Genomic DNA, 22,395 nt, shown 5'->3' on the forward strand with positions numbered 1-22,395 from the left:
AACATTTATTGCGATATGCTCTGAAATGGCGGCGATGGTGGAGAGATATGCATTCAATGCCAATTTTGTAATGCGCGCACGGATTATGAATAGACCTGGCAAGTTGATGAAACCAGTTTTGAATCTGGTTTTAGCAGAAACCTCTGCTTGTTTTTTCCTGCAAGCTTAGATATGGAAGCTAATTTCACCTTGGAGTCTTCCAAACTAATGCCGACATTTCGTGGTCCTGTTCCGCCAAAGAAACTTGAGAGGATGTTTCTCGCTAACGATTTGCTGCTTATAAAAGCGGTTCAGTTGGTTTTAGGTGAAGAGGTGGCTCTCATTGGTCATCGCTACAGATTCAGAGTGGACATCTATTCGTTGCTCTTGGCATGGGGGTTAGAGTTGGGACACACGGTGGATGAGGTGCGAAAGGTGATGCAGAGACTAATCCCAGGGGAATATCTGTTAAACCCGGAGACTTTGCTGGAGTGGGCGATGTTGGGATGGGGATTTGATCTTGCAAAAGGTATCCCAGAGGCAAATGAGGAAATGAAGGCGCACCACTCATGCATTCAGTTTCTTCGACGGCGTGAGGAAGTTAAATTGCGGTTTAAGGATGACGCGCAGAGAGGGTGGGAAGGGCTTTTAATCTTCGTCCAGATCATGGACATAGAAGATGTGATCAGACAGGAGGGTGGCGGGAGAGCGACAGAGACTGTGAGCCCTATGAGGAGAATAACAAGGAGACTATCCGTAGAACAAGCTAAACAGGCGGGAGATTATGCAGATGATGGAGGGGATGGCGGGGTGGTTTCTCCGAGCCAACGAGGTGCAGCGAGCAAGAAGGCAGGAGGAAGAAGGAGGCGACAACATGTCAAAAGTGGAGACTCTCGCCGTAATTGGACGACTGGTGAATCGAGTGCTTCCGTTGTAAGAGGCGTCAAGGAGGAACCATGAATAGCTCACTACATGCACGATACCCATAGGTGCCGATTATCTCTGTTTTTTATCAGTTAATTTCACAATTGAACTTTAATTTTCAGTTTGAAATGCCTATTTTTAATAGGCAAGATGTAATAAGTTTTTTCGTACTATTAAGTTTGGGGAGGGGATGTATGGGTGCTGGTTACTGGTTTTGAATTCCAATTTTTGGGAGGGTGGTGATGGCAGTCTTGTCTTGTTTTGGGAGAATTTTGATAATTCATTATCTTTGAAGCTGTAATACTTTAAGTCTAATTAAATAAAAATATATATTTTACCGATCAAAAAAAAAAATATTATATTGTTAATTCAAAATATATTAATATTATATAATATATAATATTTTAATTTATATTTATTATTTCTTATTATATACATAATTTTAATTTATTAATATAATTATTGTAATATACATAATTTAATTTATAATGTTTGATAAATGTTAAAATTAATAAATACACCTAGTAATGGATTAATAGTTTAACATTTTATATTTTATAATTTAAATTATAATAAATATAAATGTTTAATAATATATGATTATTATATATGTTCAAAATAGATTATATTTATAGTATAATAACTAATTATTGATATTATATTGTTAATTCAAATTAATATATATTAATAATATATAATATTTTAATTTATATTTATTATTTTTATTATATACATAATTTATTAAGTTATATTATAATTACACTTTTTTAATTCTTGTTTTAGGTTGTAAAAATGTATTTATTTATTATTTTTATCTGTTTTTTTGTACCAATGTATACAAACTTAGTTTTATTTGCTTATAATATCTTTATACTATGAAAATGCCCTTAAATACCAAAAAAAAGTAGTTTTTGATTGTTTTTCTTCAATTTTTTTACATTTTTTGTAGATCTGATTTTTTCCGATTTTTTCCCCATTTAAAAAAAAAAATCTTATACTTTTGGTTTGCCGATTAATTCCCCAAACAATTAATGCTTCTTTGGACTTGTTGTGACCATTTCACACATCGCCCCATTAGAATGAGGACCCCCTCTTTTTGCTTTAGGTTTTGCTTTCTCTTTGCTTGTTTTTCTCTTTGCTTTTTAGGGTTTTGAGTGAGTGAGTGGTTTGCCTGGGCTGGTTAGATTAGGGCTAATCTTGGAAGCTCGTTTTAGGGTTTCTTTCAAGCTAAGTCTAGTCTTGTTTTGGGGAGTTGTTAGCCGTCTGCCTGAAACCTCAGGTTTACCAGAATGAAGCAGGCCTTTCAGGAGAGTCAAGTTGGTTAGATCAGGGGACAGGGTGAATTGGTCTCATGTCAGGTTAGGTCTAGTTTGAAGGTTTTCTTGTCAGAGTCATGTTTGTTTCCCGGTCTGAGTCAGTTGAGCAGAGTCAGTAATCAAAGGACGGTCGAAATGGTACATAATGATAAACAAGAGAAAGGGCAGACACCTCAGCATTCATCAAGTCAATCTCCCCAAGTTGGTGCTAATGAGCAACATGAAGAAAAGAATGATGATAAAGCAACATCTCCTTTCCGGGAAGATAGACCTCTATCTAAGGAAATACAAGTGAGGGAAACAAGATCTGCCATTCCTGATTGGCTGAAAGAGAGATTGACAAGGGTAGTTGTGGTTGAAGAAGAAGAAGATGTGTTTGACTTGGAAAGCCTTATAGGAAATTCTCATGAAGTAATAGAGAAGAAGAAGGCCACAAAGATGTCTAAGGTAATTAGAGATGAGACAGGATCCAGAAAAGTGCAGATAGCTACACCAGTGGTGGACAAATATGAGGATGAGATTCTAGCAGAAGAATATGACTTAGAAACATTTGAGCTTGGTCCACTTACCTCCGAGCAAGCAATGGAAGAAGCAACTGATTCATTTGAAGCACTTAAAGACAAACTTAAAGAAGAAATGGAAAAGAATAAGAAGCTTGAGAGAGAGGTCAGTGCTTGGAGGAACTATTTTAGTCATCTTAATCAGCCCTTGAGACGTCAGGATCCAATAGTATCTCCTTTACATGCACTCCCTCTTGAATCAGTAGGTGAGGAAGAAAGGGTGAAGAACTTGGTTCAACTTATGAGTTCTGGGATTGATGAATCTCACAAGGTAGCCGTTGAATTTGCAACAAGAATGATGAAGACAGTTCATCGAGCTATCCGGGTCCTTGAGATTATCCATAATCTAATGATAACTGTAGCTGCATTCACTCACACTAGAGATGTTATCATCCCAGCCTTACAAGTGATAAGAGAAACACCAAGACGGATTCTGACGCAGGAAAAGATAATGGATGGAGGAACCCATAGCCTCCTACAGTGGTCAGCTCTGCTCCAGATGAAGGAAGTCCTTTTTGAAGACGTTAACACCAGATGCAGCCGAGTGGAAGGCATCATTCATCCAATTCAAGATAAGGTGTTTGAGGTGTTGTGTACCATCCTTGACAGGCGAATCGAGATCGAGACTGATGTGGACATCCAAGAGTTGGAGGATAGAATCAAGGTCATCTTTTGCAAGAAGGAGAACATCATCACAGAAAAGCAACGAGATCAAATGTATACTACTATGTTCCTGATTGAGAAGACCAAAGAACTGGAACCTAGATGGGAGACGACTCTTCTCACCGCTTTTGATCAAGTACTCCACTTGGAAGAACGAATGAAGAATCTTCTTGAGATTCCCATTGCTGAGATTGAGGGAATTGTGTCCAGATTCATTGAATATGCTAAGAAAGAGCATAGGAAAGGGAACAAAATTCTAGATGAAAAGTTGTTATAGGATGATGTGGCAACTAAATTCCTATTGGTCTCTGTCTCCTCGGTATTTGTGCCAATTTTTTATTGGCTATGGATTAGTAATGTTTATCTAAATGGGGACTTTTTTGTAACAAACCCTAATTAGGGTTTAGGTGTCAGAATCTCAGCCATTGATCTTCTTTCGATCTGGGCCGTTCATTGTATTTGAGGATGCTATATAAGCCCTCACTCATTTCATTTAAGGGGTTAGAGAAAAGAGAGAGAGCTTAGAGAGAAAAAAGTTAGAAAGTTAGAGAGAAATTAGTCATTGTTTGTAGCAAGATTGAGTAGTGAAGAAAGAATTTTGAACAATTGTTGTCCATTTGGCTACGAGATCAATAAAATATTGAAGTTATGGTGTTTTATTGCAATACTTGTGGCTATCTTCATGATTGTTTATCTTCTTGAATCACTCTCAGTTGAAATAGCATTTAAATTTTAAGTTTGAAGGACGAATTGTTGTGCTTGATCTTGATAAGATTCACATTCCAAACCACTAGCTTCTTACTGATTGTGAGGACGCCTTGTGTGGTCAACTTGAAACTTTAAGATTGATTAAGAATTCAATCATTATTGGAAGTATTGATATGTATCTCCTTGATAGTATCTATATCCTTGATGATTTGAAAGTTATTGAATCCCCTTAGAAGATCGCATCAATTCCAGTAGAGTTGTAATTTCTTGGCGATACTGAAATTGGTAGAATCTTATCAAGTCTAGTCTTCATTGAGTCATTCTTAGGATTAGTTCAAGTATTCCTTCCTTGAAACCCTTATCTTTTGACATTTTTTGAAATCTGTTAGTGTTAGGAAAATCCTGTTCCTTCGTTTGGAAAGAAAGTAACACGGACAAGCTTTCTCTGAAAGTACGTAAGGCCCCTTGAAGAAACAGCATACACAACGACCACTGGTGCTTATCCACACGTAGAGATCCTACAAAAAAGAACCTTGAAGTCATCCCGATTGATCCTTTTCGCGACATCTTCAGCATTCGGAGACTTTAATCAAGAGAGGATAAGATACCTCTGGGTATTTTATTCTGTGTTTGGTCGTGTACAAAATACACATCAACAGGACTATATACAATAATAATTATATTGTTTTTTTTAAAGAAAATTGCTACCTTTTGGGTAGCGTCCATTTCCATTAAACCACAAAAAAGATACATGAGAGTTAGCAGAGAGTGAAGACTAGGATACGTATGGCCTCTATGACCTCGTTGGCTCTCTCAATCTACCTTGGGGTAAACAAATCCCCATTTACATTGATCATATGTACATAAGTCTCCATGTTGTTCCTACATAGACAATCACGTAAACTGCAATAGTGTCAAACATATCCCCATTCTTGAGGATCTCCTTGATGCTGTAGGCATCTGTGACATATCCAATAAAGGCCTTGGTTGGTAGGTCTCGAGGGCCTTGACTGCAAGTTCAGTCAACTCTGCACATACCATTCGATGAACAACCCTCTCCTTTATGTTGTGATCCCTAGTCATCCTGGCGATAGTATACACAAACTTCTCCAAAAGCTTTGCATTGTGAGAATGGGGTATAATTATATTGTTATGTTAATAAATAATAATAAATATATTATAAATGATAATAAATTATAAATTTATAGTTTCATATGGTTTCAACATTATTTAAAATCCTAAATCCAATAACTAAAAATAAACAAGAATACATTTAAAATACAAAGAAAATAAATAAATAAAAGATCGAAATAGCTTTCAAACTTATATTTTTTCTTAACAAAATTTTTAAGAACATTCGATGGTGGAAATCGGCGACTCAGTTTTTTATCTGTTGTGTCTGACCCATCCCGCCACGTTTAATTCGCATCTTGGCCGCGTCCAACCTGCGATGAAATGGCTTCTATTTGCAGTCAACCGCAACAAAAGGTAGTGAAAAAACTAAAAAGAAAGGAAATGAATCTGTTAGGGTTTTTATTGTTTCCTTTTCAATTGAAAATGTGAGAAAAACACTTCGAACTGGCTATTTTAACCAATCTTTACTGCGATTTTTGGTGATTTTTACCAGTTAAAATCGCAGCGAGTAAACAATAGACTCGTTCGTGAGTTTTGGGGCGAGTGACTCGTGGCCATGTCTGGCTTGCGAGTACTCGTGCTTCGTGCAATTATCCTGTGAGTTTTTCAACTATGGTTTTGACCATTTGAACTAAAACTTTAATATACATCATGACAGTTGAGTTTTGACTATTAATAGGGTGGTGTATTTTGCTATTAGCATAGTGGTGTATTTTGAACTTAACTATTGCTGCATATATGTATACATTTTTAATTTTATATTTTTTGTATTAATGATCCAAAAACCCCAAAACAAATTTTGACTGAACCCGTGAACCCAAACCTGAGCTTGAACCGGGATTGGCAACTTAGTTCCAATGGTCATTTCCTCTCAAGCTCCACTAGAAAATCTGATTTCAAGAAAATACTCTCCTGGACATTTTTGTATTTATTTAGACATTGTTGGGAAAGTCTTAGTTAGAATGTGTTGGACTATATCATTTAATTTAGGCTTGAACCTTAATAGTGATTTTGGTTATAAATTATTACTCCTGGCTTAAAATTTCTAGCATTTGTTGAATATTTTTGAAGATTCTATTGGTCATACGTTTACAGTCTACTTAATAGTTGAGAAAGAAGGTGGAATTTGCATTTAATGTTTACAGTTTATGATAGTTCCAGCTTAAACATTCTTTGGATATGCTGTATGTTATTTAGTTATTTGAAATTTTCATTTAGCATAGTTATTCTTCAAATGATTAGGTAGCTCATCCACTTGATAAACAGATTCTGTTTAAAATTTTGTGTAGCATGAGTTTGTGATTTTGCTATTTATTCATCAAGCATATGATGTTCTAAAAATATCAGCAATTTATTAATTCTTCTTTTTAGCAACTTTTATCTGGATAACAAAGGGCAGAAACATGTTACAATCTCTGTTGATTCTTTTCAATCAATAGCAACTAACAGTTTGACATGGTTTTTATTTTACGTTCAGATATGTTGCCCTTAATATGCTCATGAAGTCAGTTTCTGTGGATTTTCAAGCAGTACAAAGGCATCGAGCTACCATACTAGAATGTGTTAAGGTGATTGGTTATAACTTTTAACCAATGCATTTTCTTATTTCATTTTCAATTTTTATGAATGGAGCCTATTGTATTTATCGCTGGCATGATATATCCCAAGCAAGATACGATTTACATACAATACGTTCAGGAAGCTAGCTTGTTTTCCTTACCTTCCAAAGTAATCTCCTTTTAAGGGGTCTTAGTGAATCTACACTGCAAGAATCATAATTCGTTGCACGTTTACCCTGTTATTGGGCGGGGCAGAGAATAAGGAAATAGTTTGCTTCTGGTCTTGTTTTAGTGACATTTTATCTTTTTTTTTTAATGTTTGAACTTTGAAGTAGTTAGCACCATTGTTGAAGAAATTATGGAACTCATGGGTACTCACTTAATTACTTCATCTCTCAGTTTTTGACTAAAACTTGCTGGCATCTCATAAAAAAATAATTAAAAATTCAGAAAAAAATAATGCCCCCTTTTAAATTAATTTAATAATCTAATGAATGTTGCAGCAAGGGATATCATGTGGAATTAATTTCTCTTTTCAAACCTTTGAAATTAACTTATCCAAGTAAAATTGAAATTTAATCTTGCAAACAACATGAATCAGGTAGACTGGCTAACAGGAAAGACTTTGAAATTCACCCAAACTTCAAGAAACTTCTTGAAAATGATATTAAATGATTATTTCAGATTTATTTCAAGAAAAATACATTGATTTGCTGTCAAAAACAACACATTACATCTGCTGCAAATCTGATACAAAATTTGGAAGCAAAAATGAAAGCAAACTCATTGCAAACTTCATCAAACTTCAAGCCAACTTAATTAATGACTAAATATCATGAAAATATACAAAATAACATCAATTCCACAGCCTCAAGGCTTCCACAAATTTCTGCAACACTCAGCACACTCAGAAACACTTTGCAGCTTCAAACCCTTGCCTGCAACCTGCAACACAAAATACTGAAAAATGTCGACACTGCCAAATCTTTCAGCACAATAATAATCTCTAAATGAGATTATTCTATGGTATTCCTTTACTCTCATCCTCAAAGCATTTGGTAATCCTCCGACTCCCATCCTTAGATCACCTGGAAACTTTGGAACTCCCGTTCTATAGTCTCCTTCTCCACAGGTTTATCAGCCATTGAAGAAACAAGCAAAAGCTTAACAAAATCTAAAATCTGAATAATGAAACTTGGAGCCAAAATCGAGCATATCTGCAACCAATTTCAAAACTCAAATTTGACGCCAAAATCCAACTCCCAAGGAAAGGAAACTTTCGTTTTGTCTAGTGTTACCATACTTCCAGAACTTCCAAAGAAACTTGCCATTTCTCAAAACTGCCATAAAAACCATTAATTTCCAGAAAGATAAGTCAAGTGAAGTTTCCCAAATCCTGACGCCAAAAAGAGGGAAAGTATTTAAATTTAGATATATTTTTTATTTGAATAATCACTCAAATCTCAACCACATCACCAAATTTAATTTAATTTTCAAGTCTGTCAACTGCTCCTGATTTGCTATTTTGGGACCGTAGACATACAATTTTTAGTCAATTGTTATTTTTAGAAGATTTTGAAAAAGGGACATGAAAAAAAACTCACACCTGTGATTAAAATTTTTGCCTGCAGCTCCATAAGTGCTTTCTGCTTTAAACCATTGTCATTTTGCATCACTTTTAACTGTTTTTTTAGCAATGGTGTTGGAGAAGTGGTAAATGAGTTTGCAGCCGTTACGGAACAACAAATTGGTTCATATCAGCTCTTATTTGGCTCTTTCTCAGCAGCATTTCAAAGTTATGTAATTGCAACACATTTCTAGTTTTCATTTTTGTGTCTTCATTCTAAATGTTTTGTGCTAGGCTGCCAGGGTTTTTGATTTGTTTTATTTTTTTATGTTAGGCGTAGTAACTAATAAAAAAAATTACTAGGGTTTGTTCAATTTTGTTTTCAGCAACATTTCAAAGCTATGTAATTGTAACACATTTCTAGTTTTCATTTTTGTGTCTTCATTCTAAATTTTTTATGCTAGGCTGGCAGGGTTTTTGATTTGTTTTATTTTTTATTTATTGTTAGGGTTAGTACCTATTTAAAAAAAAATTACTAGGGTTTTGTTTAATCTTGTTTTTGATTTTGTTGGGGTTAATTTCCATTTTCCAAAAGAAAATGCCATCTGAAGTAAGATAGGTGACGACAAGCCTAGGAACTCTGATTGGAAACATGGGACAGCAGTTGTAGAGCTAGAAACTGTAATTTGCATCTATTGCGAGATGCAGGCTTGCAAAACTCGGCGAGCAATTCAAAAAATCGCGAGTAATCGCGATCCATAATGCCGCGCGAGTTAATCGCGGAAATACTCGGGCCGATTTTTTTATATACTCGCCGCGATTTTTTTGGCAAATAATCGCCGTTAATGGCCAAAACCCGCTCGAAACGCGGCACAAAATGCGAGAAAAACGCGACTTAAGTCGCAGGCAAAAAAAAAACCGAAGTCTTTATTCCATTTCGCGGCTCGCACGACTCCGGAAGGCAAAAAATGCCACGCGATTTGCATAGGGTTTGCATTTGCACGCACGACCAGGTATCTTTTTGTATTGTTTTATTTCGAATACACAGTCATTTTGACTGTGTAATACACAGTCATTTGAAATGACTGTGTATTACACAGTCAAAATGACTGTATTGTTTGCATTTGCACGCACGACCAGGTATCTTTTTGTATTGTTTTATTTCGAATACACAGTCATTTTGATTGTGTAATACACAGTCATTTGAAATGACTGTATTGTTTGCATTTGCACGCACGACCAGGTATCTTTTTGTATTGTTTTATTTCGAATGACTAAGACTGTGTAATACACAGTCATTTGAAAATGACTGTGTATTACACAGTCTTAGTCATTTCAAATGACTGTGTATTACACAGTCACAGTCATTTCAAATGACTGTGTAATACACAATCATTAGTAATTACAATTTACAGTCATTTCAAATGACTGTGTATTACACAGTCATCAGTCATTTGAAATGACTGTGTAATACACAGTCATTTGAAAATGACTGTGTAATACACAGTCATTTGAAAATGACTGTGTATTACACAGTCACAGTCATTTCAAAATGACTGTGTAATACACAGTCATTTCAAAATGACTGTGTATTACACAGTCACAGTCATTTCAAATGACTGTGTAATACATAGTCATTTCAAATTTTCAAATGACTGTGTATTACACAGTCATCATTACACAATCACAGTCATTTCAATTTTCAAATGACTGTGTAATACACAGTCATTTCAAATTTTCAAATGACTGTGTATTACACAGTCATCATTACACAGTCACAGTCATTTCAAATGACTATGTATTACACAGTCACAGTCATTTCAATTTTCAAATGACTGTGTAATACACAGTCATTTCAAATTTTCAAATGACTGTGTATTACACAGTCATCATTACACAGTCACAGTCATTTCAAATGACTGTGTATTACACAGTCATCATTACACAGTCACAGTCATTTCAAATGACTGTGTAATACACATTCATTTTCAAATGACTGTGTATTACACAGTCATCAGTCATTTGAAATGACTGTGTAATACACAGTCATTACAGTCATTTCAAATGAGAAATGACTGTGTATTACACAGTCATTTTCAAATGACTGTGTAATACACAGTCATTACAGTCATTTGAAAATGACTATGTATTACACAGTCATTTCAAAATTTCAAATGACTGATGACTGTGTAATACACAGTCATTTTCAAATGACTGATGATTGTGTAATACAGAGTCATTTTCAAATTTTGAAATGACTGTGTAATACATAGTCATTTTCAAATGACTGATGACTGTGTAATACATTAATCATTAATGTACATTGTAATTAATGACTGTGTATTACACAGTCAATTGTGAAATACTCATAGTCATTTGAAATGACTGTCAACTGTGTAATGTCAATGTGTATTAAAGTATTTCATTTAAATTTAAATTTGAAGTTAAAAACTTAAAAAAATACACAACCAATTAAAAATTTTAATTTTAGAGAGTCATCTATTAATAGATGACTGTAAATAAAATACAGTTATACAGTCATTGTAATTTTTGGATGTTTGTGATTTTTTTTGGTAACAATGTTATTTATCTCTAAATGTTGCCTCTCTTTTGCTAGGTTCTTTTCCACATCTTTTTGAAAGAAAATGGATTCAGCTTCTACAGTTAAAGTTGGTGGCAAAAAGAGAGACCCTTGTTGGAAACATGGGAGACCAGGTCCAAAACGAGGAGATGTTTTTTGCAACCATTGCAAAAAAATTGTAAAAGGTGGCATTAATAGGTTCAAATATCACCTTGCAAAAATTCAATTCCGAGATACCACAAGCTGTATGGAATGTACTGAAGAGGCTACGAGAGATGCAATAGCAACGCTTGAAGCATATGATCAAAGGAAGGCAACAAAAAAGAGAACAGCAGAGGCAATGGCAGCCCCAAGGGCAGATTTGAGTTCCATGAGGTCACATACAGATGTGGGGACATCTGGTTCTTCCCTTGGGCCACGGATACGAGCAAAGGGAACTTTGGACAGCAACATGGAAAACTTCTTTATTCCACGTAACACTCCTGGTGCACAACCTGGATTGCTTGGCATTGCATGGAATAAAGAGGCTCACCAACAAGCCAAGGTGGCGTGTGCTAGATTTTTTATCTACAACGATGTTCCGTTCAATGCTATTTCTAGTCCATCTTGGGACCAATTGGTCACCGCGTTGACTGTGGTAGGTAAGGGGTTCAAATCCCCAAGCCGTTACGAGGTAAGTGGACCGTTATTGCAGGATGAGGTCCAAAACACTCATGCATTAGTGGAAGAGCAAAGGACTATTTGGGAAAAGAATGGCTGCACCATTCTTTCTGATGGATGGACAGATGGTAGGAACAGGACACTCATCAACTTTCTAGTTGCTTCAGGAGGACAGTTAGTATTTTTAAAATCAATTGATGCCTCCAATGAAGTGAAGAATGCGGAGACCTTGTGCAACATGTTGGATGAAGTGGTGATGGATGTGGGAGTGCAGAATGTCATCCAAGTTGTGACTGATAATGCAGCTGCATATGTGGCAGCCGGCAAACTTCTAATGGCTAGACATCCGACATTATTTTGGAGCCCTTGTGCTGCCCATTGTCTTGACTTGCTCCTTGAGGACATAGGGAAACTAAGTTGGGTAAAGAAAGTGGTTGAAGATGGAAGGAATATCACCAAATACATCTACAATCACACATGGGTCCTGAATCTTATGAGAGAGCACACTGAAGGTAAGGATCTTGTGCGGTCGGGGGTCACATGCTTTGCTACCAATTTCCTCACCTTGCAGAGCATACTTGCTACATTGCCCAACCTGAAGCGGATGTTCGTGAGTGAAAGATGGTTGGGGAGTCCTTATGCTACAAAGCCTGAAGCAGAGAAGGTTGTGATTGCCATTTTTGATACTAATTTTGCCAAGATAGTGGAGGAGATCATCAATGTAAGTTTTGAAACTTTAATTGATGATTTATTATTTAATTTTCTAATATTTCAATCTGCTGATTTTGTTAGATTTTTTATATCTAGGTGTCGGAACCGTTGGTGAGGGTGCTACGAATGGTGGATGGGGATCATAACTCCATGGGGTATCTATATGAGGCCATGGATAAGGCCAAAGAGGTGATTCAACACTTGTATGGGTCAAACAAGACCAAGTATGAACCCATATGGCGCATAATTGATCGAAGGTGGAACCATCAACTCCACCAACATATTCATGCTGCTGCCTACTTCTTGAATCCCAAGTTTTTTTACTCTCCGAGTTTCAGAGCAGATGCAGAGGTTAGAATTGGCCTTGACACATGCATTCGGAGATTAGTTGATGATGAGATCCTTCGAGACCTGATACTTGATGAGTTGCAGAGTTATAAGAAGGCCTTAGGAGAATTGTTTTCTTCACCTGATTGCAAACGTAGGAGAGCCACCTTACGGCCAGGTAAAAAAAAACATATGTTTAATTTTTACCATTTATTTCTCTCTTTAAGATTATTGAAATCTTTACAAGTTATAAATCACATTTTGTATCCTTGCAGATTTGTGGTGGGAAGATTATGGTGCCACAACGCCTAATCTTCAAAAGCTTGCCATCCGCATATTATCACAGCCTTGTAGTGCTTCTGGTTGTGAGCGCAACTGGAGTGTTTTTGAGAACATCCACACAAAAAAGCGCAATAGGTTGACTCAACAACGCTTGAATGATCTTGTCTATGTGCGGTACAACATTCGATTACATGAGAAGAAGGTGCTAGGGCAAGATTCACATGAAGCACTTGACTTGGATGACATTGATCCATATGCAGCAGAATGGGTTGCTTCTCCTGATGATGTTGATAATGATTTGGATCCATTCCTTACTAATGAGCAGCTGAGTGAGTTGGAGAGGGCAGGAGAGGAATGGGATGCGGAAGTGGCAGCACGTGAGGAGGAGCAGGAGGTTGATCATGCAGCAGAGGCACCTGTTAGTGTTGAGGATGTTGCCACTACTTCAGCACCACCCATCCAACGGCCACAATCTCTTTTGAGCTTTAGTCGTAGACGCAATTTATGATTTCTTATTTTCATTGATACCAAACTTTGAACTTGATATGTAATCAGAATTTCAGAGGTTCTTGTTTTGTGGTCTATGACTCTATAACTCTATGAGACTATCACTATGATACGTTGATATGTATTGAACTCTTATACATATGTTGCACTTGGTTTTTGGTTTATGCTATGATACTTGCATTTGTTGCTATGTATTACCAAAAAAATTTGATTTATATATCATGGAAATCATATATGTTATACAAATTTGGTGTAAATGTGTGTTTTTGAATTATATATAAAAAAAAAATGTATTTTCAAATGTTCGATAAAGTTGCCGAGTTTTGCCGAGTTTTGGTGAGTCCCGAGTTTTTAAAATTTTTTGGCCTTGCCGAGTTATTGCAAAATCCGAGTTTTTCATCTATGGCGAGATGGATATGAGAGGACTCATAAATTGCCTTAAATATCACCTTGCATGGATCACTTCCTAAGATGTCGTGCCATGTACACAAGTGGTTTAAGAGGTTAAGTGTGAAGTGAAAGCTTGGCTTGCATCTTATGATTAGAAGAATGTAGAGAAAAAGTGGACAATAGAAGCATTGATAACTATTAGTGTTAGTTATTAGGGTTAGGGGGAGATATAGGGGCCTTTGCTTCTTCCATTGGGCCAAAGAAATGGAGATTAGGCATTGCAGGCAGTTGTAGTTTCAATTTTTTGCTTATCACAATACTCTTGGAGTGCAATCTTGCGTGGGATAGGGAATTGCAGCATGAGGCCAAGTTCACATGTATCAAATTTCGATACAACATTCTATTTGATGTTGTGATTAGTCCGTATTGGGAGCAATTTGTCACCACATTGACCATGACAGTTACAGGTTTAAGACGTTGAGTTGTTATGAGTTAAATGGGCCACTATTGTAGGATGCAGTCAACAAAACAAATATTCTAGTAGATGAACAAAAGTAATTTGATAAAATAAGGGCTGCAAATTTTATTCGACTAGTGGATAGATGGTAGGAATCACACCTTAATCAACTTCCTCATTGGTTTAGTAGGATAGTGTTCTTGAAGCTGGCTGATGTTTTCATTCAAGTAAAAACTAACGAGACTGTGTGCAACTTGTTGGATGAGACAGTAATGGAGGTGGGGGTTGAGAATGTTGTACAAGTAGTGATGGAAAATACAATTATTTCTATGTTAGCTTGTCACATACTAGAGGAGAGACACCCTACATTGTTTTTCAGTCCTTGTTTTGTCCATTACATTGATGGGTGAAGCTTTGTTCGGTGAAGAATGTGGTCGATGATGAGAGGAATATCAGAAAATGCATCTTACTAACACAAATGGTTTTGGAATCTCATGTAGGTGCACATCGATATCTTTCATCACCTTGTAGAGTATTATAACCACAGATTGCCTAACCTTACGCGCATGTTTATGAGCAAAAGGTGGTTGTAGAGTGCTTATTGTAGGAATCCTGAAGTGGAGAGGGTTGTGGAGACCATTCTTTTGTGATATATTTTCCAAGAATGTAGAGGAGACCCTCAAGGTAAGTTTTCAATCATGTTTTTTTGTTTTTTTAATAGATTTAATAATGTTACATTTTGCTGATTTCCAATATTTAATTTATTAATTTTAATTTTTTTGGAATTTTTTCGATTTCATTTTTAAGCACTCTCTTGTTTTAGGTGTTAGAATTTTTTTTAGGGTTTTACACATGGTGGATGGAGATTAAATCCCTATAGAGTATTGTTGTGACCTTTTCACACATCGTCCCATTGCTAACGGGGACCCCCTCTTTGTTGGCTTTCTGCATTGTTAGGTTAGGGTTTTGGCTGCTTAGTGGGCAATTTTGCGTTTCCCGTGCCTGAGTCTCAGAGTTTTGATCATGCCTATTGCCGTCTAGGGTTTTTGAAGTTACAGGATCAAGTTGTAAAACGTTGATATTTTAATGATCCTAAGTTTTGTCCAAGTGTAGATCTATTGAACGTTAACGTATTTTTAAACACGTGCATTAGTGATTTTAAAGTGCCAAGGTATTCACAGACCTTTTGGAGTTGTTTGTCACTCCTAAGGTATTATTTAAATTGATTTCGCACTTTATTCCAATATTTTCCTAGCGTTTCGCTCATATTTTTGGAAAATTTGCCTAAGTCCAGTCTAAATTTAATGTTTCTAAGTGATTTTGAGTGGTTAAAATGATAAAATCCTAAGGGAAATCCTTATTCCAAGGGTTAAAGGGTCAAATTCCATGCTAGAGGTGCTTTTCCCCTCACATTCTAGACTACCCAACCCATTCCCCCACTCAAAATCCACACTACACATGGGTTTCCCCTAAAATTCATACTGGCTACTATTTTCCCCCATTGTTTATCCATATACCCATATCGATTTTCCCCTGGAAGTGCCAAAATTTGGCTAAGTGTCAGGGTTTATCCAAACTGCCATCGATTTTCCACCAGGAGTGCGGACTGGAGAGTGGACTGTAGTGCAGACAACGTTGAGGATGATTCCATGCCTGGGTCGATTTTCCACCAGGATTTTTTGAGAACATTAAGTGAGGATTTTTGTCCGGATTTTCATCTAGAGAGGGATCGATTTTCCACTGGGAATATTATGAAGAGTTTTGAGTCCGGATTTTCATCCAGACTGAGGTCGAAATTCCACCAGGGAGGTTTTTTCCAAGTTAAGTGAGTTTGGAGTGTGGAATTTTCAATCCAGACTGCCATCGAATTTCCCCTGGGGGTGATTTTTTGCAAGTAGTGTATTTTTGTCCAAGCTCATATCGATTTTCCCTTGGGAGGTTTTTGTGTGCAATTTTGATGAATTTATGCATGGATTTTGTCCAAGCTAGGGTCGAATTTCCCTTATGGGGCAAATTTTGACACTGATTTTTAAAGAGATTTTTTCAATCCCAACCCAAGTCGATTTTCCCTTGGAGGCTTATTTTGGATTTAATTTGCAATATTTTAATAAATAAGCCCCATTTTTAATTGCTTTTAAATGATTATTAATGATTATTTAAAATTTAAAAGCAAAATTTAATAACTTGCAATAATCATTTAATATTTGAACCTTCTAGAAGCAAGTTAGGTTTTCACCAAGCAAGTATTTATACAAGTGTTTTATCCCACATTGCTTGTGTGGTGAAAGTGAGAGGTGAAAGCAAGTATAAGAGAGGAGACTTAGCATTATTTTATTATTATTTCTGCCAGGTGTCTCCATGAAAACGATTTTTCTCCAAGTTGGGTGATTTTTAGCAAGGCGTTTTTGGTGAAGTGTGGGATTGAAGATTTATTTTCCTCCATTTTTTCCAGCTTGTTGATCTATTCCTCTTGGCTGCCATTAAAGACTAGTTTCAAAATTTCGATTTTTGCTAAATTTGGCGATTTTTCCAAATTAGGCATTTTTTGGTGAAAGTTGGCAATTTTATGTTTGGAGACTTGGGCGATATTTTCCTCCATCATTTGCTTGCTGTCCAGACCTCCATTGCTGCAGATCAAGGCTGCCATTAATAACATTTTTCAGAATTTCACATTGGCACCATAGCTGGAAAAATTCGATTTTTGCTAAGGAAGGCAATTTTTTGTGTTTGGGGTATCCAATCCCAACTTGGGTGATTTTCCAGATTTCTGCCATCCTTGCCACTGCAGATCTAGGCTGCCATTGACAACATTTTCAGATTTTCAGTTTGACGCCATAGTTGGGAAAATATCGATTTTGCTTTGGGAGTGATTTGATGCCACATTTTGGTGGTTTTCATTCATGTTTGGTGGCTGCCATCATTTCCAGCTTGCTGATTCGCTTCAGATTTGAGGTTTGAAAACTCCATTGTTAGGCAGTTGTCTTCAGAAATTTTCATTTCCAGCCACCTAACCATTTTGGCGATTTTGCTTGGAGATGATTCCTTAGCCTTTTTTCATCATTTTCAGGGATTTTTAACCACTTTTCAAGGTGCTGATTGTTGACCTCCATTGTTGACTATGGAAGGTGTCTTCCAACATTCATTATGTGAAAACACAACCTTTCACACCTTTCGTTAGTCATCATTTATTAGGTGCGATGTCAAAGTCGGGATATAAGGAAAGGAAAGAACTATTGAAGATGATGGAGACTGGATTTTATCTAGAACTTAAGATTTCATCCAGATGGAAGGAAATCACTGATACAAACATACATTTCCTAGACTTCAACGAGATGCAGCATCGGATGTTCGGAGACAAAGATCAAGTTCCTTCCCCAGCATATGCGAATATTATGAAGAGTGGCATTTTCCATGCCGGTGGATTTCCACAGTCCATACAGTGCAATGAGCTTATCTTGGAATGTGCACGATGTTACGATCCACTTAGAAGAATGATTAAGACTCCTAAGGGCATTGTCATCGCCTACCTTGCTGAGGATGCTATTGCAGAGGTATTCAGAATTCCACGCGAAATAGACATGAAAGATGTGACCAAGGAGGATTATGCAGAAAGATACATGAAGAAGATGGGTGTATGCAAGAATTTAATTAACAAAGAGTGGATGATTGAGCCTAGGTCTCATCATTCCAAGGCTCCCAAGACACTCATGTGCATAGATTTTAAGGAGGAATATAGTGATTTGATATTCCTACTCAACAGAGTGGTGGGGATGCCGCAGGGAACAATATTTGATGGATGGATGTTCTACTTCATCCAGGATTGTCTTAGAGGAACGTAGTGAATTGGTCCAAGATTATAAGTGACAATCTGGATTTTCAGTTGAGGAATGTACAACGGTTCAAGTCATTCGCCATGACTTCTTACCTGGTGTACCTGCTTGCACGGTTTGTTTATACAGAGGATTAATATGCAAAGGTGAAGTCGGGAATGGGCAAGGACAATTCAAGAGTCATGAATGCTACCCCCAGCTAAGCATGCATAGAATTGAAGACTATATTTGAGTGAATGATGCACTCACTATGTACATCACACAGATGTTGCAAGGTGGAATCCATAGAAGATTGTCCAAGGAGGCAACAGAGTTAATAGAAAAGTATGGATCGTGGTATATACAGTTTCCCACTTTCACATACCTCAGGATTCATGGGTTTCAATCTGAACCCTACAGACTTCCTAGGTATCCAACCGACAAAATGATATTGTTGGAAGTGGTAAGACAACTTCTAGAGTTCGATGTTATCCAGAGAGAGAAACACAGGACAGACATGACATTCCCTATTTCAGTTGGGAAGACTTCAGAGGTTTGCAAGTCCGCCATAACTGCTAGCACTTCGAGTGAGGAGCTTGCATTCTATCTATTTGCTACATACAAGAAAAGAGAAAGATTTGATCCAGACAAGAAGGTCGGAAGGATCAGGGGAGAGAAGTTCAGTCACAAAATTGACATAGAAGATTATTGTGCTAACCTGATGGACGAGCAAGCAGTAAAGAGAAGAATGTGGTCCAGAATGTCAATGGATTTCATGAGGAAGTGTGGACTTTTCCTCATTCCTGATCAGGTATTAGATGATAGAGATCATACACATCCACAGTATGAGAGTGAAATGAAGAAGGCAATCCTATTGCCAAATTGGTCAGAGTCAGAAGAGATCGACCTGAATACATTGATGAGAGAGGTCTTGAATTTCTCCCACCTATGGGTGGATGTACAGATCAATAAGTTAGTTGACATGGGTGTTCCCTTCACTTATGAAAGGATGTCTGATCAGTGATGTCAGGATTCATGCAGATGAGGAGAGTCAAGCTCCCAAGAGAAGGAAGAACACGGCAGGAGAAGTCAAGGCCAAAGGGAAGAAGATTGAGGAGGTGAAGAAGAAACAGAAAACTATCATTCCTCCACTTATCATTCCTTCACCCCCTCCCAGTGTCTCATCAATCGAAGTGATTGAAGTAACAAAACAGAATAAGGAGACTCAACAGTGTTCAAACACAGTGATACTACCAGAGAATATTCAGGAGTTCCATGCCACAGCGACATCTGCACCTCCTGATGAGAATAATGATCAGCCGGATTCCCCTACTGTCCTTTTGGAAGTTAGCTTGGGAAATGAAGTATATGATTGGACCAGGAATAATCTTGATGATAATGATGATGTTATCTCGGCATTGAAAGGACTTGATCGAGAAATATGTCTCGATGATGGTATGGAGATGGCCGCTATTCCTGAATGGCTGATGAGAAGTATGGAAAAAAGTAAACAAATGATAGAGGTGCAGCCTATTGATGATATTGATGACTACCTAGCTAGGAGTGCTAAGGAAAAGGAGCCCAAGAGAGCGGAGATTTTGTCGCACATAGCTAGAGATGAGACAGGAATGCGGATTGCGCAGATTGCTATTCCTATTGTAGGCATGACAACGAACATTGCTACTCCTATGGATTTCTAGATCACTAAAGTCGCCCTTGGTCGTACATCCAGAAAGCAGGAATTCCAGGAGATTGGTGAAAACCTCCAGGCAATCGATGCGAGGTTAGGCAGAGCGATTGCAGAGAAAGAAAGGTACATAGAAGAGAATATCAGACTTAGAGAGTCTATTGCAGGGACAAGGCGTGAAAATCCCACCCTTATTTCCCCTATTGCAGTTGACCATGGAATACATTCACATTGCGAGGTAGCGAGAGGTACACACTTGGAGGTGGAAAAGTGGATTGAGAGCACAAGAAAGCAGGCAGATGATTTCCTTACTCAGTTTGTCCATGCATATGATAGGACAACAGGGCTTGTGTTCAAAATCCAGTAATTGGAGGGAGTTTGGGAAGAATTCCGGCCTATCCAAGAGATGACTATTCCACACCTCCAGGCTTTGAAGAAGATTCCTGATTCCACCTTGGTCAGCGAGAACATCGTGCACAGTGGAGACAGATACGATTTCCATGGCTGGTATTGTTCACTAGCCGTGAAGAAATCAACTTATGAGAACGCCCAGTTGAGTTGTATGGAGATGGAAGGATTAATTTAGGGCATTCAGATGAAGATCTTTGCCTCGATTGAGGAATTATTGGGTGTTGATGTTAGTGATGCTAGTGGTTTACACTTAGCCGAATTAAGAGACAAGATGAAATTTATGTATTTTTGCCAGTTGGACTCTTTGAAGAAGAGTCAGATAGATGACTTGGTCTCTTTGTTGATTCATGTTCATAGTTTGCAGAAGCTCATGCCAGAATGGGAGAACACTTTGAATGCTTGCTCGGACTCGCTGGACGTGATTGATTTACAATAGGATACCTTGCCTAACATTTCCATGGAGGAGTTGGATTCAGTATTGGCTAGATTCTTGGAGTATGCTAGGAGAGAGAGAAATGCAGGGAGGAATCATCTAGAAGATTCCCTATTTGATGACTAGGTATCTTTTCATAGGGCCATATGTTGGTGGCACCATTTTTGATGTAACCCTAATTAGGGAAATTCTAGGGTTTTGTTGGCATGATCTCGACCGTTGATCTTAGATCAATCTGGGCCATCCATTTTGTAAGAGACTCTATATATGCCTCCTTGTCTCTCATTTGTAAGGGAGAGTTTTTGTAGAACTGTTGGTATATGCTTACAGCTATTTGAATCCTAATCATTGTTCAATTGTTGGTGATTTTGCTCTTCAAGTGTTGTATTTGCATTCATGATTCTCAGTTACTCCAAGTTAGATTAGAATTTATTTTCATGTATGTTAGATTGAGTGGAAGATTTGTTGAATTTATTTGTGTGGAATCTTTAGTCCTGTTGTAATGTATTCACACATCGCCCCATTGCAAATGGGGACCCCTGCTTTTTGCTTTTTGGGGTTTGCTTTCTAGGTGTTTAGGTTTTGTCTATTAGCCTTTGCATTTTGAGTGTTGCCAGGGGATCGTTGGATTACAGGCTTTGCTTGAGCCAGGGTGAGTCCATAGGGCCCCAGAATTAGGGTTTCTTTGAGAGTCTTCCTTAGGGCCTGGTTTTGCTCTTGTTGTTAATTGTGTCTTGCTTGGTGAGCGAGTATCATTCGTGGAGGTCCGAGCTAGGTCAAGTTGGTGAGTGATGAAGTCTGGAATTTCCTGATCTTGAAATTTGGCTAAATCTGGAAAGTCCTGATCTTGAAATTTGGCTAAGTCTGGAATGTCCTGATCCTGAAATTTGACTAAGTTTGGAAAACTGAAGAATCCTCCAAAAACTAGATTTTGCAATATAACTCCTGGAGGTCTAAAACCACTTTCAAACATCTTGAAAGTATATATGGAATATAACTTAAAGTATAAGTGACCATTTCTTATACTTAAATGTTATATTCCATAAAATTATCCTGACGGAGAGTCTAAAAATGTCAAATTTCGCTCGACCCTTCTAGAGGGTCTAGAGCGAAATTCTCCATATGACATTCTAGTTTGACCCAAACTTAGAACCAACTCGTTCCCAGGCATTTTTTAGGGCAAAACACTTGTTTGGATGGAGAAATGAGAAAATGAAGTCAGGATTTTGGCCAAGATTAGGAATTTCGCTCCCGACCCTTCCAAAGGGTCCAGAGCGAAAATCCTTATACACCTCTATTTATCTCTTGTCAAGACCAAGTTCATAGTTTCTAAGGCATGCTTGGAGGTGTTTTTTGAATGTTCTAGCCTTGTAAAGATTGAAAGATGAGGAATTCTAGCCTAAAACATGAATTTCGCTCCTGACCCTTCCAAAGGGTCCAGAGCGAAAATCTTCTTAAAGCTCATTTTTTCCCCTAAGATTGACTAAATTTTGACTTGTAGGGTATCTTGGAAGGAAGATTGGACGTCCTTGTTGATTTGGAAGCATGAGTAAATGGAGAATTTTGGTTAAGAAAGGATTTTCGCTCCTGACCCTTCTAGAGAGTCCAGGGCGAAATTCCCAAAAGACTCTTATTTTGCAATGAAGAAGGTCAAGTTTTTGACATGAATGGAAGAAGAATAGCTTGTTTTTGCCTCCTGAAGAAGTTTCAACTTTGAAGAATGAAGGATT

General features: G+C 37.4%; 1 protein-coding gene across 1 annotated transcript in view; it reads left to right on the forward strand.

Moving 5' to 3' along the window:
* LOC131066239 (AP-1 complex subunit gamma-2) overlaps positions 1-22,395 on the forward strand; it is a 152,426-nt gene that overhangs the window by 35,740 nt on the left and 94,291 nt on the right. The window contains exon 7 of the mRNA XM_058000947.2: positions 6,762-6,852. Coding sequence (XP_057856930.2) covers positions 6,762-6,852 — 91 coding nt within the window. The remainder of the gene's footprint in view (positions 1-6,761; positions 6,853-22,395) is intronic.

Source organism: Cryptomeria japonica, chromosome 5 (genome assembly GCF_030272615.1).
Source record: "Cryptomeria japonica chromosome 5, Sugi_1.0, whole genome shotgun sequence".
NCBI classification, from domain to species: domain Eukaryota; kingdom Viridiplantae; phylum Streptophyta; class Pinopsida; order Cupressales; family Cupressaceae; genus Cryptomeria; species Cryptomeria japonica.